The 26,656-nt window shown below is 57.9% G+C and overlaps 2 protein-coding genes across 2 annotated transcripts; both read left to right on the forward strand.

The window, feature by feature from the left end:
* Positions 1 to 654: 654 nt before the first annotated feature.
* On the forward strand, positions 655 to 5,062 carry LOC115343060 (forkhead-associated domain-containing protein 1-like). Its single transcript, XM_030018521.1, has 4 exons — positions 655 to 846; positions 1,049 to 1,255; positions 3,242 to 3,512; positions 4,761 to 5,062. Exons 1-4 carry the CDS (start codon positions 748 to 750, stop codon positions 5,060 to 5,062), a joined length of 879 nt encoding a protein of 292 aa, XP_029874381.1. The 5' UTR covers positions 655 to 747.
* A 2-nt stretch (positions 5,063 to 5,064) lies between these two features.
* On the forward strand, positions 5,065 to 25,487 carry LOC115343232 (forkhead-associated domain-containing protein 1-like). Its single transcript, XM_041124521.1, has 25 exons — positions 5,065 to 5,288; positions 6,754 to 6,877; positions 7,690 to 7,820; positions 9,263 to 9,328; positions 9,728 to 9,832; positions 10,291 to 10,398; positions 11,661 to 11,747; positions 12,121 to 12,273; positions 12,662 to 12,857; positions 14,301 to 14,371; positions 14,697 to 14,834; positions 15,743 to 15,850; positions 16,080 to 16,169; positions 16,408 to 16,633; positions 17,152 to 17,233; positions 17,648 to 17,763; positions 18,413 to 18,572; positions 18,911 to 19,019; positions 19,533 to 19,685; positions 20,375 to 20,510; positions 21,413 to 21,540; positions 21,923 to 22,018; positions 22,824 to 23,044; positions 24,005 to 24,170; positions 25,158 to 25,487. The coding sequence occupies exons 1-25, from the start codon at positions 5,169 to 5,171 to the stop codon at positions 25,239 to 25,241; spliced, it is 3,174 nt and encodes a 1,057-aa protein (XP_040980455.1). The 5' UTR covers positions 5,065 to 5,168; the 3' UTR covers positions 25,242 to 25,487.
* The last annotated feature ends 1,169 nt before the right edge of the window (positions 25,488 to 26,656 follow it).

The following is a 26,656-nucleotide window of genomic DNA, read 5'->3' on the forward strand; positions in this document are numbered from 1 at the left end:
TTTGGATGGTAGCGGGGTGGGAGGTTGGGGTCGGGTGCTTGGATGGGGGGAAAAGAGGCTCAAGCGTTGCTGGCAGAGGTGAGGCCAAACTGGAGGCTGCCGGGGGGGGTTGTTGGTGGCAGGTGTGTTATTTTCCCTTTTTCTGCTGAAAAAGGGTGCGTGGCAGCCCATGTCGACGGAGAAGTGTGCCAATGGGTGACGGCGTCCCCATCACCAGGTGGCAATGTTTATCTACTTGCCTGAGGTTGCAAAACCTGTTTGTGCAAGCGTGCAGGGTATTAAATAAAATATAAGTAATAAAGGTGAAAAAGTGTTCACCAGCAGCTTGCTTGGCCCCCTGTGAGTTTTTTGGTACGTGGCGAAACGTCCCTGCTTGTCACCAGCTGGCAAGGAGAGCTGTGGCTGGGTGTGGAGCTGTGTTGTGCTGCTGGGCCAGTTGCTTGGAAAAAGGAGAAGAAAAAAAAAAAAAAAAACCCCAAACAAAACAAATAGAAAAACGCACCCAGGAGGGCGGGCAGGCTTCAGCACGGCCGGGGTTTCCAAGGCTACTGCCAGGCTGCGGCCGCACTGCCAGCCAGGGCAGAGCCACCTTTGGGTTGATTTTGTACAATTTCTAACACACAAGTTGGTCGAGACGTTCTTGGCTCAGTTGTGTGTATGGATGGGGGATTGCTAAATGAGTAGTTGTGGGGTTTTTTTTGGTTTTGTTTTTTTTTTTAAAGCGAGCCTTGCAGGTGAAGGGGGCGGATGATGCGAGCCTTTTTGAAGAGTTCGGAGGGGTGTTTTCAGCTGAAACAGCACACCACGACGATAGGCAGGCACGAAGCGTCCGACATCGTCCTGCAGGTAGGGGCGAGGAAGGCGATCGTCGTAAAAACGGATGGTGGTTTGGAGGGAGTAGGATGCACGGGGATCCTCCGTGCAAAGCATAGGGGTTTGCTTGTGCCGAGATGTACAGCAAGGAGAGGGAGGCTTGGCAAATCGGTAACAAAACCTGAGCTGCTTTCCGGCAGGTTTCCCTGCTTGCCTGTTGATTGCCCGCTGCCAGTCCGCAGGTGTAGCAGATCATCACGCAGCCCTTGAATTTGCTGCCTTGGACAACAGCTTCGTCCTTCAGGACTTCAACTCCCCCCACGGCACCTTCGTCAATGGCTGCCAGGTCCAAAACGCGGCCGTCAGAGTGAGTCCGGGGGATATCCTGCGCTTTGGCGCAGGGGGAGCGTCCTTCGAGCTGGTGGTGGATGGGGCTGCCCAGGTAAGGTTGGGGTGCTGGTGCCCAGGTAAGATTGGGGTGCTGGTGCCCAGGGAAGGCCCCGGGAGCAGGAGAAGGCTCCCAGGCTCATCTGGGTGATCCTCGGGCAAGGTTGGGCAGTGTGTGTGGGGGGGTGAAAATCTTGAGCTCCCTCTGCTGAAGAAACTTGGGCAGTCAGTGAGGAAAAGCGCAGGACGTGAGCGAAGGTAGGTCTGGAAAATGTCCTTTTTCTCTCTTTGCTTTTTACGTTTCCTCAAAAGCTACTTACTCACAGAGAAGTTGGGGTTTGGATCAAACCTAGAGCAAGCTCAAAGGTGCAGCCCCGACCGGTGCTTTGCTTGGCAGCGGTGTGTGTAGCTGGAGATACCGAGGGGTTCTGCACAGCACGGCCAGGGCATCGCAGCTGCCTTTGGAGTGCGAGAGAAAGCCAAAGCAGCTGGAAACTGGGGAAGAGGGTGGTTGAACGTAGTGGTAGTCTCCTGTCTCCAGGAAAAGAACTGTTTAGGGATGTCTGTGGAGGTCGTTGAGCCTTTGGGTTATAAAACAGTTAAGGATCGATAAGTTCCAGTATTATTTTTATTATTTTGGTTCTTGGGGAATCCAAGGAAATAAATACCGAGACACGAGACCCAAAGAACTCTGTGTGTGTCGCGTGCCTGGTAGCAGGAGTCGCAGAGCCTGGTCTAGCAGTGCCCATGTATGAATAAAACTGAATTGTAGTCAGCCAGTTTGTGCACCCAGACACTGGGTTTGGAGGTATTTGGCAAGAACCCTGGTGCAGCAAGCTGACCTGCTGGATCCAAAGGCATCCCGAAAGCGTTGCCCAAGAGAAATTTAAAAAATGCTCAGCTGCACGATGAAGCCGGAGCAGCTGGGGTGCCAGTGCTGGTTAGGTAAAGCTAGTTCCTGCTGGAGCAGTGAGCTTTTTAATTTCCAAAAGCGTACGTGTAGGATGCGCCCAGAAAAGCAGTTTTTCACCGTGACGCAGAGGAAGCCCTGCGGGCGCTTCTTCATTGCTCTAGGCTCTGTGATCCTCCTTTGGTGGAATAGCTTTGAAGCGTGACCCTGCTGACTGCAGAGACTAAATCACCTCTGCGTTGTGCCCTGTGAAGTGTTTATGGTGTCTAATATAGGGAGGTCTCTCTCATTTTCAGTAGTATTAAAGGAACATGTTGTAAAGAGGAGCAACACCCAGCTAGGAGTCACATCCCTGCAGTGCCTCGGGGCACGGGCCAAGTGCCCCGAAAGGGACGGCGTAATGCTATGGTGGAATCCAGCCGCGAGCGAGCGCCCAGGGTAGCATCATTAGCAAAAGCGACAAGGCTTAGGTGTGCTCTGGGAGAAGACGAGGTGCTGGGGTAGTGGGGAGCGTGTGCTGGGGTCTTTGGCTCTGTTGCAGAAAGATGCCAGGATAACAGCCGGCTGTTGGTGGTCTGCAGCCCGGCCGGGTCCGAAGCCACGTTGGCAGATGTTTAGTTCGGCCCTTGTAATTGAGGGCTACACATAAGGTGACGTACGAGACCTTAATGGTGGCTTGTCTCTACCCTACCGGAAAGCTCTGCTCGTAAGGAGAAGAGCAGATAGTGTCCTAATTACATGTCTGGCAGGGCCCGCGTAAGGTCCGATAAATGCGATGGCAAGCCAGGAGTGCAATGAGAGGCTTTGGTTCAGCGTGGTGACAGGGTAGGAGCGCTTGTGCGTGAGCCAGGAGAGGCGTGAATTCTGCACAACGTGCAGAATTAGGGCGGTCAAATCTAGAGAGAGAGGGAAGAGCTCGCAAAGCAGCAAGCCCCCAAAATTTCTTTCCATTCCAGCAAAATATTTGGGCTTCCCGACTGAAATCTGATAACTTGGGCAATGGAAATGGGAAAGGACTGAAACTCTGCATCCGCTCAGATCCGTGCCTGGGTTTTGCACGACATAACGCACGTGCATCGGGGGCGAAAAACCTTCCTACGCTCTTGCCGACGCGGTCTTTCTCCACCGCAGATGTCCTATCCCCCCGTGAAGCGTCGCACAGCGTGGACCGGGCCGCCGCAGCTGGTTGCGGAGCCCAAACCCTCAGCTCCTCCGCGTCCTCCCCACCTCCCCTTGCTGCAGTGGCAGCAGCCCCCCAGCTCTCCCGGCAGCTGGGTTCCCGGAGCAGCCGGCCGCGTGCCCCGTCCGCCGCTGCGGAAGCGACCCGTGAGTGCCAGGGCTAGGAGCGTGGCTGCCGCCGTCTCGCCGGACGCTTTCAGCGGGACCTCCGCGGTGAGGCCAGGTACTCCTCGATGCCGACCCAACCTGGTGGTTCGTAGCCTGGTGTCCTCTCCGAGCAACTTAGCGTTGAGGGGAGTTGATCCGAGGAGAGGCGGTTCGATACGAGCTAAGTGACGAGCGTTGCCGGCGACTGGCTGCGAGTCCTGGTCCGGTGGAGCTAATGGGAGACCGTGTGTTGTCCTCGGTGGCATTTGGGTCAGTAAAGAAACGGGCTGTGACGTACAAAGGGGAATGCCCTTGCCCTTGTAGCTGAGAGGGGTGTTTCCTCTTCGTTTTTCCTTGTGTGTGATGGGGAAGGGCGATGACTAACTTTATCTGCACCGGTGACTCAGGCACCTATTCCCATCTGCTGTTTGAAGGGATGTTTTTTCCTCCTTTGAAGCACGGTTACCGGCTGCCTTGAGTGCCTGAACTTTAAACTAGGTCTGTAGCTGATATACTTCTGAAAATACAGTGTGTGATAGCGGTGGAGCAGAGGCAGGGGTTTGGGAGAATAGCACAGCGGGAGAATGAGACCCTTGCCATGAATATAGCTTGTTATGGCCTGACACGCGATCGGGTCGTTTTCCCGGTCTGGGGTTGGGTTGTTTGAGCAGTCGTAAGTCAATAGTGAAGTGCCGAAGTTCAGCTGGTGCTCCAGAGCAGAGGCAGTACCGTGCAGTCCCAGCGGCATCGCATAAAGACATGTGGACGGGCACAATTTGAAATTGCGGGGAAGGTAAAGGGAGGGAAGCACACGCTCCAGGTTAGCACGTGCTCATCTGATTTTGGGGAAATAGAGCCAAAAGGATCCGCACGCGCTAATCGCAGCGAGCACTGCTATTTGCATGTGGGAAGCCACAGAAGCATAGCTTCTTTCTGTGGGGCTGGGCAATGCTGAAAAATCAGAGGAGCCTGTCTCTGTTGTGCCTCTGCTGCCTTCGAGGCTCTCTTGGTTCCCAGAGGTGTATTAGCCCTCTCTGTTGTGCAGACCGTTTGCACCGGTAAGTGTCTTTTTAGTGCCAAATCGTGGGTTTCTTTTCCGGTTGCGAACCGAGCTTGTGGACTGTAAAGTAGCCGCTGCCCTAGCGTAGTTTTGAGACAAGCGAGAGGGATGCCGCAGGAAGGGTTACCGCTGCCTGCAAGCAGTTCTCGTGCTGACATTTGCTGCTGTCGCGTTTGCTTTCTTCCAGTCTCGACCGGCATCCCGGGCGATGGTGCGAGGGCAGCCCCTTCCCCGGGGACTCACGACGCGGATTTTCTCCCGCAGGAGAAGGTGATGCTGGGGAAGGCGTGAGGAACGCCATCCCCGTCCCGCTCCTGGGCAGAGCGGGCAAATCCTGCCAGACGGTTGGGTGTGCGACCGCGCGTCCCGGCAGGCTGGGGGGGCTGTCACCAAAGGGGGCTGCTCCCGTGGACGGGGACGGCTGGGGGCACGGTGGGACGTGGGAAGTCGGGGCGAGCGCGTCCGTGCGGTCGCTGGCCGCGGGTTGGTACCCCCTGGAGCGGGCAGCCCGGCATCTCCGTAGCCGGAGAGTGACTGACGGCACCCGCAATCTGCCCGCAGGGTGAAAAGCTTCTGCGACTGGAGAAGGAAATCGGTCGCCTCTCTGGTTCGGAAACAGAATCAAAGCAGAAAGATGCAGCCATAAGAGGTCTGCAGGATGAGATTGCAGCGATGGCAAAGACCCTGGCTCGGGCGGCGGCGAGGAACGAGGTAGAGCTGACCCAGAAGCTGCTCGCCTTTGACCGAGAGCTGGGAGCCAAAACGGAGGAGATCAAAGCCTTGAGGGAACAGGTACCGACTGCTTCACCAGCCACCGAGCGGGGAAAATATCTCCCCGATACAGATGTATTTTTAGTGTAACGGCCAGGTTTTAGGAGGAGCGGGCCGCATGTCTGAAACCAAGGGAAACAAGGGACGGGGTGGGGTTTTCTCCCAGTTGTTTTGGTTTGCACATTTTCCTTACTTTCCAGGCAAGTTTCCCTTGAAGAAGCTGGTAAATAAGTTTCCCCTGTATGCGGTAGGATCTGTAATGCTGCAGAGGGGAGGAAAACAGAAGCTTAAGCAGCCTTCGGTCGGGGAAAGGCACGCACGACCACCTCGGGCCAGACAGCCGGACCCCTTGCTTCCCCCTCGCCCCAGGAGCGGACTGCGTGGTCGTGTTTGCAGGAGGAATACCCGTCCCAAAGGCAGCGCAGCCCCTTGGCGTCCTGGTGAAAATAGGTGGCTGGGTAGAGAAGAGAGGGCTTGTAGTTGTCCTCCCCAGGGATATGTTATTAGCACGCACCCCCCTGCTTTACGAGGCCTCAGAAAACGTCTTGGAGAGACAGTGACACGGAGTCATCCTGAGTATCTCCAGCATGGGAAAAGGGTCAATCCAGGTTGTTGTTGCAAGGTGAGACACGTAGGTCAGCAGCCGGGCATCTTTCCCGGCCCCTCCGGCCGCATCCTGCCCTCCCATATCATACTGGTTCTGAGGGAGGTGGTGAAATGCTTTGTGCTCGTCCCACCCATCTGTCACGGAGAGGAGCTTTTGATAAGCACGTTCCCGGTGGAGAAAAGGCGGTGTCGTTTTGGGTGCTGTCAGCATCACTGCTGTTCCTGCGCCGAGATGAGACGATGTGCGGTGCCTGTCTTCCCGGCAGCTTTCCTTTCTCTGACAAAAGCCTCCTCCACCGGCGGATTCGCTCTTTTATACCCTCCAGTTAATTGCTTCGTGAAACTGGTCGCTTGAGCCATGGGAAGCGCGTTTGCGCTTTCTGCGCGGCAATGTGAGCTGAAGTGGATAGCGCAGGCTGGTCCCCACTCCTGGTTTCCTGCGGGGACCGTAAAAAGTGTCTTTGCAGCAGAAATGCGAACATGAGTTGTTAGCGGCTCTGGATCTGCGTTTGTGAGCAATAAATATGCACGCCCTGAGCAGGCGATAAATCGGCAGGCGTTTCTGCCTGCTGCCATGTTAGCAGTGTCACCCAGCCCCAGCCGTGGATTCCCAGCATGGCAGGCAGCAGGAGGCAGTGCTTCTCTGTGCATTTTATATTGTATAGGAGTCATATATTATCTAGGATTTCAGCGTGAACGGCCAAAACGAATGTAAGGTGATCCTGTCAGAAGCAATGACTGCTGAGAGTTAGTCAAAAGTGCCAAAGAGGAACCCCATCAGACCGTGACCTGGAAGCGCTAGATTTCCCTCTCCGAAGGGGGCTGTAATAGAGTTAGTAAGCGATCCGGCAAGGAACATGGGTGAATCTGTGTTTTGCAGATCAGCCAGCTGCAGAAAGGCTCGAGCCAGGTTTTCAGCCATTCCCTCTCCGAAAGAGACCTGGAGATTGGAAGGCTGCGGAAAGAAAGCGAGAAGTTGAAGAGGGACCACGCTTTGGCTGCAGGTATCGTATCCCCGGAGCTCCATGTAAGGGCACGAAGCGGTTTGGGACCGGCTCTTGATCACGAGCGAGCGTTGGCAAAACCGGCCACGCGACAAACGATTTGTAGCGGCTGGTAGAAATCGCCTGACCTCTGTTTCTGTGTCCTGAAGCTCTGCGGGAGTTGCCGGCAGCGTCTGACGTGACGAGTGCCCCTGGAGTGAGGGACAATGTGGGGACCGAAGGCGGGGAGTGATGGGATGGAGAACTTTGGTAGGGGGAAAAAAGCCTCAAGCACCGATTGCAGGGTGGGATCCGAGCGGCTCGGAAGCGGTGCTGTTTAGCGGGCTGCCGTGGACCCCGTGGGGGGAGAGCTGCACCTGGCTGCAAAGGGCCACCTCAGACCACAAGCCTTTTCCAGTGGCCTTTATCCCTGCCTTCATCGGGCCCGAGGAGCATAGCATGTGCACAAAATACTGGCCTTTGTAATGCATTCAGATTAGCAGAAGTGTTCTGCTCGATTTCATTGCCCCAGATAAGGGAGCAGTATCGGTGCTTCGCAGGGAAAAGAGGCCATAGAGCCATGGATCCGACGTAGCGAGGCAGCAAAACCGCATCCGTAGGAGCTGCTCATCCTCCGGGGAGCGTGTGCTGCGAGGTCCCGAGGAACTTTGTTAGCGGTGCTGTCGCGGAGCAACGGCCAGCACGGCGTGCCAAAAGCTGAATCCGCTTTCCAAGGCCGACGGTTGCCAAAGAGGGAGGATGGCAGCTCAGCGGCTAGAGGGCTTTTGCAGGGACGTGCTTGGGTAGTCTCTCACCGGAGCTGTTTTTCCCAGGTCTGGTGACCAGCCTGCAAAGGGAGGTGGCTGGCAAGGAGCAGAAAATCCAGCAGCTCAAGGAAGATGTTGACAAAATGAAGAAGGAAAACAGAGAAAAGGACAATCAGCTAGCAATCGTTTCTGCCAAGGTTAACATCCCTAAGAAGGGGCTCAGTAATTTATGGTCTCGCATACGGCGGGTTAGCATGGGAAACTAGGATGAGAAGGGTCGTGCTCCTCTCTGTTAAGGAGCATAGCAGCTGTACTTGTGTGGCTGTTTATCGGGGCAGTTGTAACGCGAGGGTCCCGGCTGCACGCAAAGAGAAGTTGCGGAGCCGTACCGCTGGGACGGGGCTGCGGTGGTGCCTCGGTGCCGTGCGATGCCCACGGAGCCGTGTCGCCTTCCCCGGCTGAATCCCGCTCCTCGTTCGGCATTCGGGTACTGTGCGCCCTGGATTTCTGTGAGCACAGTAGCTGTTTGTACGCACAAAACGTTCGTGCCAAGATGCTCCCGAGGAGCCGTGGAGACCCCGGCTTCATGTGGCTCCCTGCAGCCCAGCCTGGTTTTTTTCCCTTAACGAAAGCGGCCTGTGCAGAAGGTTGCTTCTCTGTATTTGCAGCTCCCTCCTCAACTGGCAGAGCTGCATCGTCTGCATAATAAGGATAGAGCAGTGGGCGCTGCGTGTTGGCCGGTTGAATAAGCCCTCTTCCAGGAGATTTCAGTGATTGACCGTGATTTTAAAGTAGCAGCAAAGATGTGTGGGGCCCCTGGGGTGCAGGCTGGGGTCACCGCGCCTGCCGGCCTGTACCTGGCCGAGCATCCTCCTTGAGCAGCTCTCTGGAGGTGAATGACGTGCCCCGCTTTGCCGAGGATCAGCCCTTTAAACGGTGGAAAAGGGGATATGTACGAGCGCTCGAGCCCCGCTTTGTGTGGGAGGGGGACCGCGCGCCCCGGGGCAGCATTCTGCTGGGTGCCTGGTGGCACTCAGTGGTCCACAGTGCTCGTGTCGAGGCAGAGAGCACGTCCCAGAGCATCCCTCTGCGGCTTGCCCCGTTCCATGGATGCGGGAAGACCCGGAGGGAGGCGGGAGCTGGTGCACACAGGCTCGCGGGACAGGCACCCGGCCGCTCGGGGCAGGCAGAACAGGGTCGGTCTCCGAAACACCGATACCCTGGAATGCAGAGCTGCAAAGCACGGTCCGATACGGTGATGATTAGCCTGGGAATGGCTGTTACTGTCATGGTCAGCTTAGTGTGGATGCTTTAAAGAAGGCTTTGTTTTCCTGCAGCCTTTCCCCCTGTCCCTGTTATACTGTTTCTAAGGGCAGAGGAATTTCCCTCTGTCGGGTACTCCCTGCGGATGTTTGTCCTTCACTCAGCCAGGCGATGCTTTAATATGAGCCGTTCCAGATGCGGATGCTCTCGTGCTCTCAGTGCCTTGATGGCCCCGTCATGGGCACTCCGCTGCCCATTCGGTACCCGAGCACTTTAGCTGGGCTGCGGCACTGGAGCATGTGTTGACATTTGCTGCAAAGACAACGCTATCTGCCTGCCCTCATGGTTATTTTTCCTCGGTTGCCGTTCATTTTAGTGCTCTAGAATTAAAGAGGAACTGAAGCATGAACTCGGAGAGCGAGAAGTAACTGCGTGCCGACACGTGAGTCTCAAGTCATTTGGGGTGATGGAGCACACGGGAGAGCAGCGACTGCAGGAATGCATCATCGAGAGAATAAATAACGGGGCATTTTAGGGGAGTTTTTTTGAATCCGGCTCCTGTAATGGAAGGCGCCTAATGTGCATAACGACCCAGAGAAGCGTAAACTCCTATGAAAATTGTAACACTGCGTTCCAATGCGGGAGAATGCTGTCAGAAATAAGATTGAAATTCCACTAGAAAGCCAATCTAACCACAGTAAATATAGGCTAGAAGGAAATTCCCGGGTAAACGAAATGGGATAGATGGGGAAAATGTATTGCTTATTGGTTAAAGTCCTCCAGGGACTGGGCGATGCCCAGCGCCTCTGGTGAGACCTCTGGCGTCCCGGGACTCTTGCAGCGCATCAGGCAGCTGGAGCGTGACCTGGAGGGGCTGCAGGGGGAAGTCCAGAAGTACTGCGCCGAGCAGGAGAGCATCCGAAAACAGCTGGCCGAGAAAGCCAAGGTAACCGTCGGGCTGTGGGGTATGCGGCGGAGGGCAGGCGTTGCCCCGGTGAGCGCGTGGCAGGTACCTCGGCTGCCTAGCAGGGGTGGCGGATGCGTGGGACGAGGGCCGGCAAGCCGCAGGCACGCAGGCTGTACGGGCAGGGGGTCAAAACATGCGGGACTCTGCCACGGACCCCGAGGGAAGAAGGTAACTGGTGCAGCGGAGACCGCCCTGTGCGAGCGGTGTGTCAGAAAGTCAAGGGCGGATGACGTCTTGGGGACGAAACCCAGGCAAAAAGCAGCATTAAGGGTCCGACCCTGCCAAGCCAACCCCTGCAAAAGGACGGACTGCTGCCTGTCTCCTGGTATTTCGAAGCTATATTTAGAGTTGTCTGATGTGCGGATAGTTGGGGTAGAAGTGCTTACGGCACGATTTTTGGGTATTGCTTTGAAATGCAAATGCTCTCGTGGTTGCAGGCTGAGGAGGAGCTGAAGGAAGGCTGTGCCAGGCAAGCTCTGCAGCTGCGGGAGATGGGGCGCAGGGAACGCCTGCTGAGAGCCGACGTGAGCCGGGCCAAGGAGCAGGTAGGGAGGAGGCAGGGATGAGCGCATCCTGCCGTCTGGGCCGGAGGCGGCACAAGTACGGGTTTTCCCGTGGGGAAGGACATCGTGCTGGAGCGCAGGAAAGGCAACGCAGAAGCCTGAGCGCCAAAGCCTGGCACGGGGCTTAACTTGTCGTCGGGTGCAGTGTAATAGGCTTATCCACAGGATTTGTGTAGGCGTCGTAGAAGGTGCAGCGAGTTTAATAGGATACAGAAACACGCTGTGCTCTCTGTAATCATAGTCACGCTGCCTGGGACCCAAGCAAAGCCTCCTCCGTGGCTAGGTAATGCTGCTTCAGGCAGAGATGGCCCTTTGCAGAACAGTGTCGTGCTAGATCACCAGGATAAAGCCATGCTTTGCCCAAGAAGGTCGTGCCCCCCCATTAAGCTGCAAGGCAGCGTTTTGCTAGCGTGAATTTGTTAGGAAGCCCAGTCAACGAGAGGCAGGAAAAGCTACGAGTTGTTTGATCGCAGGTTTGGAAAATAACCCTGGGTTTTGTGCAGAGCAGAGCCAAACGGCGACCTGAAGCTTTTAAAGGCAGCTGGAGACGTTCGGGTCTGCCATGTAGGTTAGCACAGGCACAGCCATTTGCGGAAGCCCCACGAGGAGCCAGCAGCAGCTGCGATACAGAATTGTAAAGCACTAACCTTGGTGGGAAGGGTTGTCATCATCTGCAGAGAGGCTGGGGACGGCATCCCCGGCTGTCCCCAGCCTGCCCCAGCTCTTTTGCAGGAAGAAATAGGAGTCAGCCATGGGAAATCCCCGCTGGTGCGTGGGATAGAGCAACCGCCTGGCTCAGGCGGTCCGCGCTTTGCAATTTATACTGGCCCTCCGTCGGCATAATCCTGCCGCAGCAGTAGGAGGGCAGCAGGAGGTGTTCAGGAGTCACGTTGTCCTTGGTGGCGGGGAGCCGACAGCCTCCCCTGCGCATGGTGCCGAGGATTACACCTTGCGGGCAAAGTAACGAATGTAACTGCAGCGCCTTGCTGCCGTCGGGGCGTGAGCCAGCAGGGTCAAAGGAGGGGTGTCGGGGAACCCTTGCCACGTTGCACGGTGAAGAAGGTGCGTGAGCTAAAGCGATGCCCTGAGGGGAGGGCAGGAGCGTGCACGGGGCCTCGGTCTCGGAGAGGGCAGGCACCGGCACGTCCCGTGCATTGATGTCTGCGGGGTTGGGTAGAGCAGAGCGGCAGAGCTGATAGCAATTATCAGCGATTTTTGTTTTCCTGCGTCGATCTCTCCTGTAGCTGGAGTCCTTCAAAACCCGAGTGATGCGAGCCTGTTCTCCAGCAGCAGCAGCGAGCGTTGCAGGGAAAGCTGTAATGGAGCAGCAGGTGAGTTTGGATACCAGCGCGCGGAGATGCTCGGTGCCTCCAAAGTCTGGTGTGGGTCAGGTCAGCCACAGCAGAATGGCTGCGGTGCCTGCTCCGTGCACGGTAGTGCTGGTAGCATCCAAGCTTCTCCAGATCATGAGTTGTGCCGTAGCTATCCCAGGTTAATGGCACCGCTCTGTGATGTGAAGGAGATACAATCCTTTTTGTCCCCCAAAGCTTGGATGGAGTCAACGGGCTGCCCAGGAGTCTGACGTGGCTACCGGTTTGCAGCAAGTCTCAGTCGTTGCTCGCTGAGACAATCTACGGTCCCTCAGCTGGAAAACGATGTTAATACAGTGCCTTGTTCTCATTTTCCTTCGCATGCTTTTGCCAGGTGATAGAGAAGGTCAGGCAGATCTCCGATGAGAACCGACAAAGTCGAGAGAGAGAGAAGTGTCTGCAGGAGGAATTGAGCTCCAGGCTCTCGAAGGAAAAGGAGGTTTCTGCCAACATCGAGGTGTTCAGGAAATCCCTGCAGGAGCTCCAGGTCAGTCCTTTAAATAGCAATGACTAAGTGGCAGCCAGTCGATAAGAGCGGCAGAGGGCATTTTTTTGGCCTGAGGATAGGTCCAAGAAAAGATGCGCTTGGGTCTGGGCGCTAGCCAGCACGCAGCTCTCCAGATCAGTGAGAGGTGAGCGTGGCCCCAAAAAGTGTTGGCTGGAAAGAAATAGGAGGTATCGCAGAAGCGTGCCCTCCCCTGGGCCTGCCCGGAGCCGTCCCCACCAAAGATATCGACCCACAGAGTGAAGTGTCCTACCAAAGCGTTCACGCAGTTGTACCCAGGACTTTTTTAGAGATGATGTGTTATTGGCCAAGTCGTAGAAGCCCATTGACTGGGGAGGCTAGCTTGTTCGCCGGTTGTATTTTTTTCCAGGCTTGCCTGCGGAGCTCCTGCAGCAGCGACAGCCTGCGAGGGGAGCTGGGGAGGCTGGAGGCGACGTGCCTGGATCCCTCCGTCTCGGCCATAGCGGCAGCAGTGGTGGAAATGGTGCACGTCCCCTTGTCCTGGCTGGAGGGTGCGGAGCGGCTCCTGGCCAGCGTGGGGATGGACCCGTGCGCCTCCGGCAAAGGTCTGTGTGCTGCTGGGTGTCCCTGGGAAGAAACCTGCTCCAGGTGGGATGTCCTAGCTAGCCAGCCGTCGAGGAGAAGGTCCAGCGTGAGCCACCGCTTGGGGATGCCGGGCACCCATGCTGGTGCAAATCTTGGGCAGTTTGGGCAACTGAGAAACTGGCTCAGGCAGCGTGCGTGCTCTCATTCCCTACCTCTGCGGCCCCAGCCACGCTGTGTAGCCAGTGCCACCCGTAGGACTCGGGGGGGGGGCAGGGAGTGGGGGGTTATCTGTGGGATGTGACGTCTCCACGTGGTGGACCTGATATGCTGACGTCGTGGTTATTCAGTCAAAGTGGGTTTTGCCTTGGTGGCCTATGGGAAATGCTTCTCGGCAGCGGTGCTGGCTGAGATCTGAACCCCTTGTCTCGAGGTGACGAGTTACTTTGCCTTCCCTTTCCGGCGGCACCTCCGATGTGGAGTGGAGGGGCAATTGCCGAAAACAAGCTTAGGTGAACGGTGCGTGGGAAAGGCAGCAGCTATAGAAGCACGGGTCTCTGTCAAAGCATCGCGTGTTGCGGAGCGTCACTTCCAAGGAGTAACGGCTGTGGCGGCGGCGTGGGAAGGGGAGCGTCGCTGTCACGGCAGCGCCGCGTGGGGGTGCAGGACGTGCCGCGGGGCGGAGCGGTGTCAGTGAGGGCACAGGAGGAGCTGCGAGGCCGTCATGGTTAGCAGAGTGGTCCTTATGGCACCGGGAGCATCGGGCAGCAACGAGCCATCCTCAGCTCTTGCAGAAATGTTGGGCTTAGAGAAGACTGGGTGATGCAGCAAAAACGGGGGACCGTGTGTGACAAGGAAAACCAGTATCCCGGCGGGAACGGGCACCTGGGCTGTGCGTGCAGTCAAGCTCCCTTCCAGCGATGTCTCGGAAAGAGCCGCAATCTCCCAGGGGCGGGAACGTGCCGCGCTTCTGCCAAGTGTGGAGGGGAAGCCCTCGGCTGGCCCCTAGGAGCCTTTCCCCGGGGGATCGCTGATCCTGAATCCCATAGCAAGAGGCTAGAGAGGGTCTCCAGGCTCGTGAGGGTCTCTGGGCACAAGGCAGAACTGTTGCCCACGGGTCTCTCCTTCCTCGACAGCCGACGCCAGCACATCCACCGCCCCAGCCCGGGAGGCAAACCCACGGCGAGTGGGTTTTCTGGGTACCCCAATGAGCGCGGGGGGGTGACCGTGTGGGAAGTTAGCAGCGGTCCCTTCTCCTCCCTGCTGCCTATGGAGGAAGGGGGGGACACCCCCCCTCCACCCCCAATCCCAAGGGGGGTGAGGGCCAGGGCTGCGGGGTCAGCAGTGGCCAAAGCGAGTTTTTGCAAGGAGGCAAGCAGCGTCCGCAGGGCCCCGTGGGCGCTCCAGGTGGTATACGTGGGCTGTGCGAGCACCCCCGTACAGCGAGACTCGGTTGGCTTTTGCAGGGCTGTTGGCTGCTCTCGAGAGCTTGTTGGAAAACCGTCAGGAAACTGCACAGAGGAATCAGTTGCTACAGGTACAGAAATGCCTACGTGCAGAAAGCGAGTCGCTTGGGGATCTTTCTATCGGTAAACGCGGCGGTAGTCCCAAGCGAGCCAGCGTGGGGCCCGAATTGGGAATGTACAGCTGCAGAGGTCCCTGGGTCTGCGGTAAATGCAGGGGAACGGAGAAGTCGGAGCCCGCTGTCGGTGTGTGTCGGTTGCCGTACCCCTAATGCGGCAAGGGTGGAGGGTATATCTCTTTTTTAATTGTCTGTGAGTGAACGTACGCAGGATGTTTGTTTCTTGCCCTGCTGCCAACACGCTTCCTTTAACACCTCGGTATCTGCCGTTTCCCCACAGGCCCAATTAGAGAGGGTCCAGGAGTCGCAGGCAGCGTTGCTGCAGGAGCACGTGAAGGAGCTGGAAGCGAAACACGAGCAAGACCTACAGATAAAAATCGAGCAAATGATATTGGAAAAGGACGAGGAGAACAAAGAGGTACGGTGGCGTGGTTGGTTGTTAGGAAAATAACTGCTATGCAGGAAAAATAGGTGTCTATAATAGTGTTGCCTAGCAAGAGAAAGAAGTCTCTAGCCCTGAACTGCCTAGGTGCAGTCCCCAGAGCCAGGATATCGGCTATGCTCCTATATAGATGCGGGTGATTTTTACCTCCCCAAAGTATCCACGGTGGAACTGGAAAGTGTCTATGGGCAATGGCAGCACACGCTGCTGCCGGTCAATCCCTGGGAGAAAGCAGAAAGCAAGGAGCGTTATCCAGATATGCGAGCTTAGTAAGACATTGCATGGGCTGGAGTAAATGGAATGCAAGGGCAGGTGGGCTTCCTTGCAAGCCTTTTGCTCTCACCCTTCCCCATGCTGAACTCCTCGGAGGTCTCTTTTGGCTGGAAAAGCGTATCCCCTGTGGAGCAGGGGGGACGGCTGCCTAGTGGGTTCTCACCGGGTCGCCCTCAGTCCCAGGGAAGCCCAAGTCATCGAGTCGACGGCGCTGGTGCAGGACGTAGCGTTAGTCAAGGCGCGAATGGGTGTTTTGCCGTGTCTGTATGTTGTGATAGGGACAGCATAGCGTGGTGGTCTTGTAAGACAGTTTGTAGTGTGCTTCTGTGCCTGTTGCTTCGGGAACGGTTGTTGCCCGGCATTGCGTTTTTGAAGGAGGCAGGTAAGGAGCAGCTAAGCGGCTCCACCTCGGTCTCTCGGCTGTACCTTTCCCCAGGTGCTTGCATCCCCCCCCCCATTGAGTCACCTCATGTTCTTCCAAGCTTTTCTTTCATAACATGCCTCCGCTCCAGAGCAGTGACCCTCCTGGTTGCTTTCCTTGTTGGAGCCGAGGTCTTTTGCCAAACGGGATGATTTTTTCTGTACCGAAACCGTGGGCTGTCAATTCTCAGGCTCTGGAGAGCGCTGTCGCCAAGGAGGAGGAGAAGTGCAAGCAAGCTGTGGCAGAAGAGCAGAAGAAGGTCCGAGACCTGGAGAGCCAGCTGAGAAGCATGACTGAGGTCAGTGGCACACACGGGAGGTACAGTGGAACTGCTCGTGCTTGGAATAAATCAACGTGAAAGCGCTCTGTAGCATGGTGCTCCGTTTGGTCAGGGGTCATCAGTGGACTGGGGCGGGGGGTATGGTGTGTGTTTCCCCCCAAATACACATAGATGCGTATCTGCAGAGAGAAAGGTGGATTCCCGCAAGCTTGTTGACTTCTCAGATAATGCAAATTTCCTCATGTAGGCAATAGTGAGGAAGTCAAAGGAGCAGGAGGTTGCAGACTGCAAGCTGAGAGAAGCTGTGCACAAGCTGGAGGAAGCCGCGAGGCGAGAGGTAGTTCCAACAACCCTCGTGTGCAGGCAGAGGACGCGGCGTAGATGTGGTTTCGGTGAAGGTGGCTTTCCCGGTCCCTGCTGATGAGGGGACAGGGCACTGCGGCCTCCCCCCTCCCTGAAACCTATCCTTTCCCTCTGTCCTTCTGAGCGCTAGCCAGGAGAGATGATGCCGATCGTGAGCGTGAAGGAAAACACGTGCAACGCTTCCGACAGAGACCGTACGTCTTGTTTTCTAGGTGGCATTACAGCAGCGGGCGCTCACGGGAGAGGAGCAGCTCAAGGCCATTCAGGAGGAGAATGAGCTTGAGAGGCAGAAACTGCAGGAAGCGATAGTGGAATATAAAGAGCAAAGCAAGCAGCATTCTCTGACAATTGTGGCTTTAGAGGACAGGTTGCTGGAGGCCAAGCAGCAGCAGAAGACGCTGGAGGAGGAAAACGCAGCGCTCGTGGAAAAAATGGAAGGTAGCTGAGGGTTGCGTGGGTCGAGTCTGTACCGGGAACCTTCATGGTTAATGTGAAATGGATCTAGAGATGGAATGGTGCATTGGCTGCGATGGAAAGCGTTGTGTAAGATGTTGGTCTGAGGTTTGCCTGCATGCAGTACGAGCTCCATGAGTGCCCGAAGAAGCCATTTCCCAGGGAATTGCAGTATATTGCCGTGTGACTTTGGGGACTGTTGGTCATGCACCACGGTCATAGACAGGCCTTTCCCACCGGAGAAGGGCTCTGTGCCCTCTAAAGCGACGGGACTGGAGCACTTTGGGCTGTGCCCAGGCACGTAAGTGATCCTGAGGGAGGAAGGATGTAAGGAACTGTCTAAGCGCTGTTGGAAATGGGCCCTAAGAGACACGGGTTTCCCAAGAAACGGTCCTCGGTCTGCAAAGCTGTCATGAAGGGAAGGATATATGTAGCGGAAGCAAGCAGGCTGAACGGGTACGCACTACAAAGAAATAATTGGCCTTTGCCGTTGTGTCCTGTAGGATTTCGGGGTGATGGCCACAAGCTAGCAGCGGGAGCTCGGCTGGAGGTTTGTCCTGCCGCAGGGTGGCACAGTTGTCTGAGGTGAGCAGCGCTTGCTGAGGGTGGTCTTGTTCAGAGGGGCTTGGAGAAGAGCACTTATCGCTGGGAGAGCTTAAGGAAGGCCAAGGGGCTGACTGCAACTGGTCCCCGGACCTTTTTTATCTGTGACAGTGAAGAGGGTCCTTTTGCTAGGCTGAGACGCCCGTAAGGGCTTATAGTGTCAAAGCAATGCCAAACGGCGTGTGAGCAATGTGCTGTCCCGTCCAGACGGCTCCAGGTAAGAGCGAGCGAGCTGGCAAGTCCCAGTGCCGCAGGCATGAACCTAGGGGACTGAAAGGCAGTTAAAAAAAGTAACGTGCATGTATTAATCGTGAGATGCAGGTCAGGAAGGTGTGCGCAGGCTCCGTGAAATGAGCCTTTCAAATGACCGGTGAGATTGGCAATTATCTTTCTCAGGGAACTGAGGGAGGAGCTGGCAGCGGCGCAGAGCACGCTTCTGTCCAAGGAGGCTGTCATTGCCAGACTAACCAAAGAGCTAGCGGAAACCAGAGCCAGGATGTCGGACATGAGAGGTGGGTGACGCGTGCTGCACGGTTTCCATCTTACCATCCCTCTTCCAAGCATTAGCAAGGGTAGGTACTGGTGGGCCCATGCAGGTAATGGGAAATTGCCACCGTCCTAAAGCGACGCTGTTGCCCTGCTCGGGGCAAAGCAGGCGGTCCATTCCCTTTGGGTGGGTGAATTCCTCCCTGTCTTCGGCTAAGCGATAGCAGTGATGGTGAGCAAGGGTAACCAGGTGGAGAACGGGTGGACAAAGCCGAGGCCATCTTTCTCCAAATCCCGCTGGTGAGCTCCTTTGAGCCTAAGGGATCATAAGCCAGTAGGCAGGGAGAGCGTTGCCTGGGACTCCTCGGTGGGCATGGCTGTGCTTTGGGGGAGGCTTTATGGGAGTACCCAGTGGAGTGGGCAGAAGGCGAGCCAGACCTCGCACTGTGATTTAGTAGAGCAAGGTCTGCTGGCCCGGCCCAGGATCCGAGGGCTGCTGTCGAGGGCAGGGCAAGGGTCTGCGAGGACAAGGTCCATTGTTGCTGAGATCCCCCACGAGGGCGCGCTGGGAGAAGGGGGGATGCATCCGTGAGCACCGTTTCACCGAGAACTGCGCGTTCCCCCGGGGCTGGGTGCTGAGACGGCCAGAAACCCACGAAGCTGTTGTGTGCCTAGGAGAGCTGAGCGAGGAGCAGAAGGTGGAACTGGAGCGGAACCTGAGCCGGCTGGCATGCCAAGAGCGGGAAGCGAACCTGCTCAGAGAGAAGCTCTCCCAGATGTCAAGCCTGGTGGATAAGAAGGATCGAGCCCTGAAAGCAGCAGCTGAAGAGTTAAGGTATGTGCTGCCGTGACCCGATGCTTTGCAAAAGCTGCTCTGTAGATTCCCAGCAGCTGGTGGCAGGTAGGTATCTCCCCGGGAGCAAAAGGCGTATGTGAGAGCATCAGAATTGAGCTCGGCCACGTTGTCTCTGTGGAAATGCCACGTGAACTGAAACGGGGGTTTAGTGGAGCTCATGCCAGCGGATGTGTAGCTAAGTCACTTGTCGTGAAGGGAATGTTCCCACCCACGCCGCAGTAGTCACCAGTGGGTGCCCAGGGTGCTGCTCTCCACAAGCTGTTTGGGCAGCCTTCACCCGTCACGGTGTCCCACAACGGTCTGGCCTCTTGGCGCAGGCAAGCCCGAGCCCAGTGCCAGGAGCTGAAGGATGCCTGCAGAGAAACGGCGGAAAAGTCGGAGGCTGCTCCTGGGACGCCAGTGCAAGCGGGCGAAGCCTTCCAGAGGGTAAGTCCGCACCGAGGCCGTCGAGCTCCAGGTCTGCCAAGAGTATCGATCACGCACACGGTGCTTCTCAGCATCGTGGCGTGACCTGGCCGTGGCCAGCCAAGCCTCGAGCCTGCTTGGGAGCTGGCTGAAGGCAGGAGCACCAGATCGCCGGCTGCCTTTTTCCTAGCTGAGGGCTGCTGCCTGTGCTGCCAGCGAGCTGGGGTAGCCGTGCTGGCAGAGCTCCTGCGCAGGCATCGCTGCTGGCTAACGAGCTGATGTTTGTACCGCACTTTGGAATCGTAAAGTGTTGTGTGCGCTAATGGCTGCGGTAATTGCCAATTAGAGGGTAGAGCAGCGGAAAGATCTGCAAGCGTTCCTTCCTTTTCCCAACCTTGCTGGCTGTACTGGTGACACAAAAGCAGTTACGGGGTCGAACGTGCAGAAGCAGGGGGAGCTTGTTGCACAGAACAGGAAGAAAAGTGGTTTTTTTTCTCCCATGCCGAATCCCCCGCCTGACTTCCCTGGCGCTAGAAATGGGAAGAACTCAACGCTGGTTGCAGCAGCAGATGGAGGGACTGTAGAAATCGTACGTCCTGTACCGCAGCGGTGGCAGACAGCGTGCCGGCGCGCGAGGCTGGATGTGTGGGGGTGAGCGGTGACTCACAGCCAGCTGACGAGCGGGAGGTATCGCCCGTCCTGTAGCGACGGAGGGGGAGCGCAGAGCGCTGGAGGTGCAGCCCAGCCATCGCCCCGCTTCGGGAGCAAACGGCGTCTCGCCGAGCAGCGCCGTGGGGCGACGGCGGCCAGACCCGAGCGGGCGGTTTGCTGCCGTCCTTCGCCGTGTGCAGGGTGTGATGACGGGCCAGTCCCGTCCCAGATTTTTGGATGCTCGTCCTAAGGCAGCAGCAGGCTGGATGGGGCTGGAACAGTGAAACACACGCATCTGTGTGCGCGGGCGTAGTTTAAAAGGGAGTAATGCGTGAGGTCATGTATAAACGCAGGCCACAAAGCACAGCGGTATTTGTGCGCGGAAGATGGTAAGCGCTCCGCGGCAGCACCGAACGCGAGAGGGGGACGTGGCCGTTCAGACCCGCACACCGTCCCTCTCCCGGCTCTCTGGAGCATTTGCGGGGCTTACAGCCTCGCGGGGGTGCAGCTGCTGTGGCGGAGCACGAAATGGGTCTCTGATGCTGCTCTTCTACCCCACGAATCCACGGGGAGCTTGTAGGGCGAGATGCTCCACGGGCTTTGGTCTCGGTGCACACCAAGTGACCGGGGTCTGGCAGCAAGGCTGTGTTTAAGGCAGGTTTAAGCTGAGCTCGTGTTGAGCCAGGTGCAGTCTGGGCGAGAACCAGACCGGCTGCTTCTTCCAGGAGCCGGCGTGGGACTTGGCCGACCTCGGCGCGAAATGCCGAGGCCTCAGGCATGAGGAAACCATCCGGCGCCAAAAAGAAGGCTTGGCCGAGCTCCGGGAGAGAATAAAGATGCTGGAGAAGGGGCAGTCCTCAGGTAAGCGTGGCCGTCCCTATAAAGGGAAGCTGCGTCCGTTTGCCTCTGGCAGACCCCGGGGTCTGCGCCCGTGGAGCATGTAACGCCAGGGAAGGCGTGATGGGCTGTGCCAGGGGCTCAGGCTCTTTGCTCGCCACGGGCTCGGGCTTTTCCCTCGCCAAGTCGGCTCTCCCGTGCACGCTCATTAATGCGCACAGGTGATAGGCAAACCTCTCTGAAGAACGTGCAGTGCGGCTATAGGCTTGAGAAAGGCGCTTGGCGTCATTTGCAGGCATCGAGCATATACACGTGAGGAGGTAGCACTTGCAGGAGTCAGCAAGGAGAGGCGGCTGGCGAAGGGTTTTGCAGTGGTAGCTGCCATGCAGTCGGAGCCAGGAGCGAGCAGGCGCCCAGCTCCGCGCACGATCGCTCCCCACGCTCCGGTGCCGCTCTCCTCAAGGCGAGAGAGAGCAGCGGTTGCCTCCGGGAACCGAGCCTTGGCTGTTGCGGTCTTGCCGAGCCTTGCAAGTACTGTACGTTGTGAGAGTCTTCCGCTTGCCCTAACTCATTCATTCTTTCAGTCCCTGTCTGTCGGGTATAGCCCTGTAGTGAGAGCAGTAGGGAAAAGCAGCATCGTCTCTGTGAGAAGCTACAAGTAGGGTAGCAAATTGTGGCGCGATGTCTCAACGGCCACCTGAACGACAGGTTTGCATCCTACTTAGGTAGGGGAAGCGATGCCCAAACGCTGGGATAAGGATGTCTGCAGGGAAGGCTGGTGCAGGCTTTGCTCCATAGCCTGTGCTTCTCTCCGTGCGTGGTCTCCCTAAGGGGAAACCTGGCAAACCTCCAAGTGGCGGAGGTACGAAGGCACAGCACGTCGCATGGAGAGCGGCGCAACTCGGTGGGGGTGTGTGTGCCTCCAGCTGCCACGAAGAAGGGTTCGGAGACGCTGGCGGTCCTGCTGAAAGACTTACCCGAGAAAATTGTCCAGAAAACAGTTCTTGAGAAGGAACCTGCACCTGCGACGGGAATGAAATGGAAGGCCGACAAGGTAAGAAGGCAGCTTGTGGTTGGTGGTGATTGTGGCTCTGTTGCAAAAGTATTCCCTGCAGCGGGGAGAATTAGGCTCGTGGGTGTGCCGAATAAGAAGGCAGGGGGCAGAGGGGGAGACGTAAAATCTGGCGGTCTGTAAGTCGCAGCCTAATGGAAGGCAGCGCTCACGGAGAGGGCGGCAGCTCCCGTCAGGAGCAGCGTATTGTCCGGCACCGTTGGCGTAGCGCTGCTCAGGGACGCCGCAGGCTGAGCGGGGCGGCAGGCTTTGGAGCACGGCGTTGCCGGGGCGGTTTTCCCGTGCGGCGGAAGGGAGGCTTGAGGCAGCTCGACCCAAAGCCAGGCAGTGTGTGGGCTCCGTTGGTCTTTCCCTGTCTGTGCAGGTTCCCGGCCGGGTTCCTAACGGGGTCTCGCACGGGGCCACTGACGGGGTGGCGAGCTCAGAGATGGCCGATGCGACGGACCTCAGCGAGAAGATGGTACGTCAGCGGTAGACATGTAACAACGGTACTTGGCCCTCGTAGAGGGTAGATTGTTTTCAAGCGCATTTCAGAAAGAAGCGATTGGTGTCCGGGCTCCGCAGGAACATGCGTATTGCAGGACGCGGGGCAATCTGCTGGGAGGTCTCGGGACCCCAGAATGTGCGACGGGGTGCCTCCTTCTCCCCTTCCCACCTAAGGTGTTTGGGGGCATTCCCTCGGGCAGTCAGGGGCCGATCCTCGTGGAAAGGTCGGGTTGGTGAGGACAGAGACCTTCGCCCGCTCCCACGCCTGCTAAATGATGTGAGAGAGGCTGCGGGGAGCGATGGAGGTGGCTGCCAGAGGAGGTGTCCATTGGTAGCGCAGCGGGTAGGTTGCGAAAGCGGGTCTCCTCCCTCTGACAAGGGCAGAAAACTGTCCGGCAGGGAAAACGGGTCATCTTGAAAAAGTCAAAAATCCGACCCCAAAGAGTCGTGCGGCTGGCAACGGAATGCCAGGTGTGACAGGGTCTGGTCCGGAGCTCGGGTGTGCGCCGGTGCGGTGCGGCACCTCTCCGAGTGCCTCCGAGCACGCAGCCCAAAGGCACGGATGAGCCAGAGCCGGCCGTATTGTCAGGAGCGCTCAGAAAAGCTCTCCCAGGGAAAGCACGCGTGGAAATTAAACAAAGGGGAAGGCAGCAGTTTTCTTGTGATGTTTTCCTCTCCTCAGCAGAGCAGAATGGAAGCAGATGGCTGAGCGGTGGGACGTTATGTGGCGGAGGAGTTGGCAGGCCTAGTAAATAATGCATTCCCTGTTCTTGCCACAGTACCTTGACGTAATTGGTGCTCTGGGAAGCCTGATGAAGGTGAAGGAGCTGTCAGGAATGCAGTCTCTGAAGCACCTGCCTCAGGAGGAGAGGGAAAAAGCGGGACCGCAGAGGCGGAAGGACCTGGAGCTGCTGTACAATCAGATCAGGAACCTCAAGAGTCGCCTGGAGAGAAAAGAAGAAATGTTGAAAGATTACGAGGCCAGCATGGAGCAGCTCAGGTACCAAAGGGCAAGGTGGCCATTACCGGCCACGGGTCTGAGCGAGACCAACTCCTGGGATGCAAAGTGACAGGGAACTCGGGGAAAGGAGGGGTGCAGCCCCTTGCGAGGCCGTACGCCTGCCTGGGAGCGGTCACGGTGTGGCCACCGTATAAAAAGGAAGAGTTAGGAGCAACCCAGAAACGGCCTCTTGGGTCTCTGCAGCGGTGCATTGCAGGGTCCTCCGCGGTTGAGCGGTGTCGGAGTCGGGGAAACCTTGGCAGCCAGTGGCATCGGCTGGGCTGGAGGGACTGTGGGAGCCGATGGGAAAGGCCGTCCAGACGGAAGGTGCCGCTCCCGCTCCACGAGCTGTCGCACAAGCTTACGTGTTAGGGAGCCGGGAGGCACCCGTGGGCACGCTTGTGCGAGCCCCGCTGCTGCTCGCCGCACAAATGCAGAAGTCGCTTGGCCCGCAGCGCCGGAAAAAGCGGTGTAGAAAGATATTTCTGGGCTGGTGCAAACGCACCAATGTTTTCAAAATAGGCCAGAGGTCTGATAGCCACCTGCGAGGCAGCAGGGCCGACGCAGCCACCCAGAGTCCCTCGGTGAGCTCGTACGCCAAACAGAAGGGATCGCAGCCATCGGCACGCGTTGGCGGGGGGGAAGCCTTGAAGAGGCAGCATTTCAGTCTCGGCACAGGCGGGAAGAGAGGGTTTTTTCCAGGATGTAAGGAATCGGAGCAGGGAAAACGCTTGCTAAAACACGTGTAGGTCCTTACAAGGTGTTAGCCGCTCTGATGCCCTTCAGTGTCACCCCGTGGTGTGGGGGGTCCTAGGAGGGACGCAAGCACGTTATGGTTTTGCTCAAAAGGTGTCTCTCCCAGGCAGAGCCCAGCTGAGGGCCGGCGGGTCAATGCGGGTGACAGACACCCCCCCACCACACACCACTCCCCCAGCCCCCCTTCTCCCCCATTTTGCACAGGCTGAGCCAAGCATCCCTGCGAAGGTGCCAGGAGGAGATGTCCAAACTAGAAGACGAAGCCGCCAGGGAGGCAGAAGAGAAGGCTCTGCTGAAAGAGGCTCTGGAGAGGACGCAGCTCCAGCTGAACCAGGAGAAGAGGCGGCTGCGAGCGGCCAAACTGCGCAAGGTGAGCACGCGGGAGCGGGCGAGCAAGGCCCACGAGGACACCTGGAGCCCCAGGAGCCGAAGGTCCTCGTGCCCCGAGCATTCGAAGGCAGGTCGCGGTGGTCAGCAGGCACCTCGGAGGTCAGCGAGGTTCTTCGAGCTGCGTCTGCCCCGACGGTGTCGGAAGGCAGGGGGGATGCGCGGCGCAGCCTGAACGCTCGGCTGTCGGTAAGATGCCTGAGGCAAGTCCTGCAAGCAGAAGGAGGGTGACTCCTGGTGTTATCCAGAGGCTTGCAGAGGAGAAGGCGAAGGAGCCTCCAGGCTGTGCCGTTCTCCAGACAGCAGAGTTGGGAAGGCATGATGCCCTCTGGCCGCTTGGTCGCATGCGGTGGAGGCGAGGAGGAGTGAGCGAGCTGTCGGCCGCCGCAGGAAACGTCTCCCTTTGCACGGGCAGACACACCTGATTTTGCTCTCTCTGAGATGACCGCTCAGGAGGCGTTTGGTAAACGAAGAGCGAGGGTTGTGGGGCGAGACCCCCGGGGCACCGGTGGGCTGAAAGTTTCAAGAGCGTCGTCGGCTCTGGGGACGCTTCTCTCGCGTGGGGTGCGCCTGCGGCGTGCTTGCTGCAGCCAGAAAGGCGAAGCAGCCCAGCGCGGAGCCTCGGCAGAAGCCGCGAGCCCCGTCTGATGCGCTTACCTAGCTTTTGCAATCGGTTGGGAACGCGTGGCGGACCTGGCGCGGTTTTCTGGCCATCGGGTACCGTGGGTGGCTTTGCCCTTCTGCAGCAGTAGCGGGGCAGACGCCAGGCAAAGAGCTGGGAGCTCCGTGCGATACCCGGCTCCTGTGCTTTATGCAGCAGCCAGCTCCGTCTGTCGGGACGTGGGAGGTCGCCGTCTGTCTGGGCGCCCCAGGGCCTGGCTGCTCGGCCGGGCCGGGCCGCACGGCAGCATCCCCACCGCCCAAGTTGGAGGGTGACGCACGCCTAGGCAGCTGTCTCTCTGTTCTGCAGCCTGGAGCCGAGAAGCCTCACTGCTCGGGAAAGCTGAAGGCCAAAGAGAGCACGGCAGAAGCTGTCACGACGGGAAGCGTGTAGGAGAGGCACCGGGTGGGCCTTTGGTAGGCGGAGGTCCGCGGTAGGAACGGGCCATCACCCTGCGGACTCTGTAATGTCGGACATGGTACGAGGCACCGGGTGCGTTCTGAGGAGCCCCTGTTGGTATCCCGCATCTCCCAGGCACGCTGGCCTGACTGTGCGGTGCGTAGGACCTTATTTTTCTGCAGCACGTGTCCTGTACCGCATGATGAGGTGTACGGCAATAGAAGAGGTTGTGTAGCTACAGCCCAGCGTACGCGTGTGTGTGTATAGATACACGCATACGTGCGTGAATACGGCCCGGTGTATACAGTATGTGGGTGAAGTCGATTGCGTGGGCTCTGTCCTGTCCCTGCCGCAGTGGCTTCGAGCACGTGAAGCCTGCAGGGCTGGAATTGTCCCTTGCGAGTCCCGTGTCCTCCGGTTCCCGTGGCGTCACGCGGGAGTTGGAGCCTAAGGCATGATGCCGAATGGAAACGTAGCGCCCTAGGAACGCTGGAGCGCAGTGCCAACCGGAGCTGCGGTGAGCTGCTTACGCGGTAATGGGAAGGGAAGAAGAGGAGCCGCGTTGGCTGCGCCGGTGCGTAATGGCAGCAGCATGAGAAGGAGCCTGGGGAGACGAAAGCCGAGTCCTGGTCGGTTGGGATGGGGCAGGGACCTGGGCTCGCTTGCCTGCCCGCTGTTGCCATCGAACGTGGTCCTGCTGCCGCTATGGCTGGTAGCGAGGGCAGACCCTGGTTTCTGGGGGGCAGCGGTGTTTTGGGGAGGGGGGGTCTCTGCAGGGAACGGGGAGCTCCGGCACGCTCCGCCCCTGCAGCTGGTTCTGCCTTTGCATTGCTCGGAGCAGCCTGGGCAGAGTCCTCGGCAGATCTTTTCAGCAGAGGCTAATTTGGCTGCGAGCGCAGCCCCGTGGGGTTTTTTGTTGGTGGGTTGGGTTATTTAATTTTTTTAATTTTTTTTTTTTTTTTTTTTTAGTAGGATCAAAAGGTCTGAAAGCAGCCCGGAGGGGCTGCGGCTTGCCGACGCAGGAACCGCATCGTCCGCGGGCGTGCTGTCAGGCAGAGCCTCCCCGGGGCTGCCGGGCACCCAGGCGATGGCCCGGTGCCTCGGTTCTGGCGCAGGCAGTGCCGCAGGGCTCTGGTTATGGACGGGGCCTGTTTTTTCCCCCTGGACGTGCGGTGGGCTTCGTCCATCCGTGCGCTGGCCTGGGCTTATTTGGGGGCAAGGCGTGACCTCGTGTGCCTGCGTGGGTTGAACGCTGTGCTGCGAGGCTGGCCGTCCACGCTGCGGGCATCATCTCGGGGTGGGGGGGGGGGGTGTTAATCTGGTGGGTTCGGGCTGGGCTACGGTCCTCTCGATCCCACCCGGGAGCTCAGGGATGGAGCTGGAAGGAACGCAGGTGCCTGGAGGTGCAC

Source organism: Aquila chrysaetos, chromosome 6 (genome assembly GCF_900496995.4).
Source record: "Aquila chrysaetos chrysaetos chromosome 6, bAquChr1.4, whole genome shotgun sequence".
In the NCBI taxonomy this organism is placed as follows: domain Eukaryota; kingdom Metazoa; phylum Chordata; class Aves; order Accipitriformes; family Accipitridae; genus Aquila; species Aquila chrysaetos.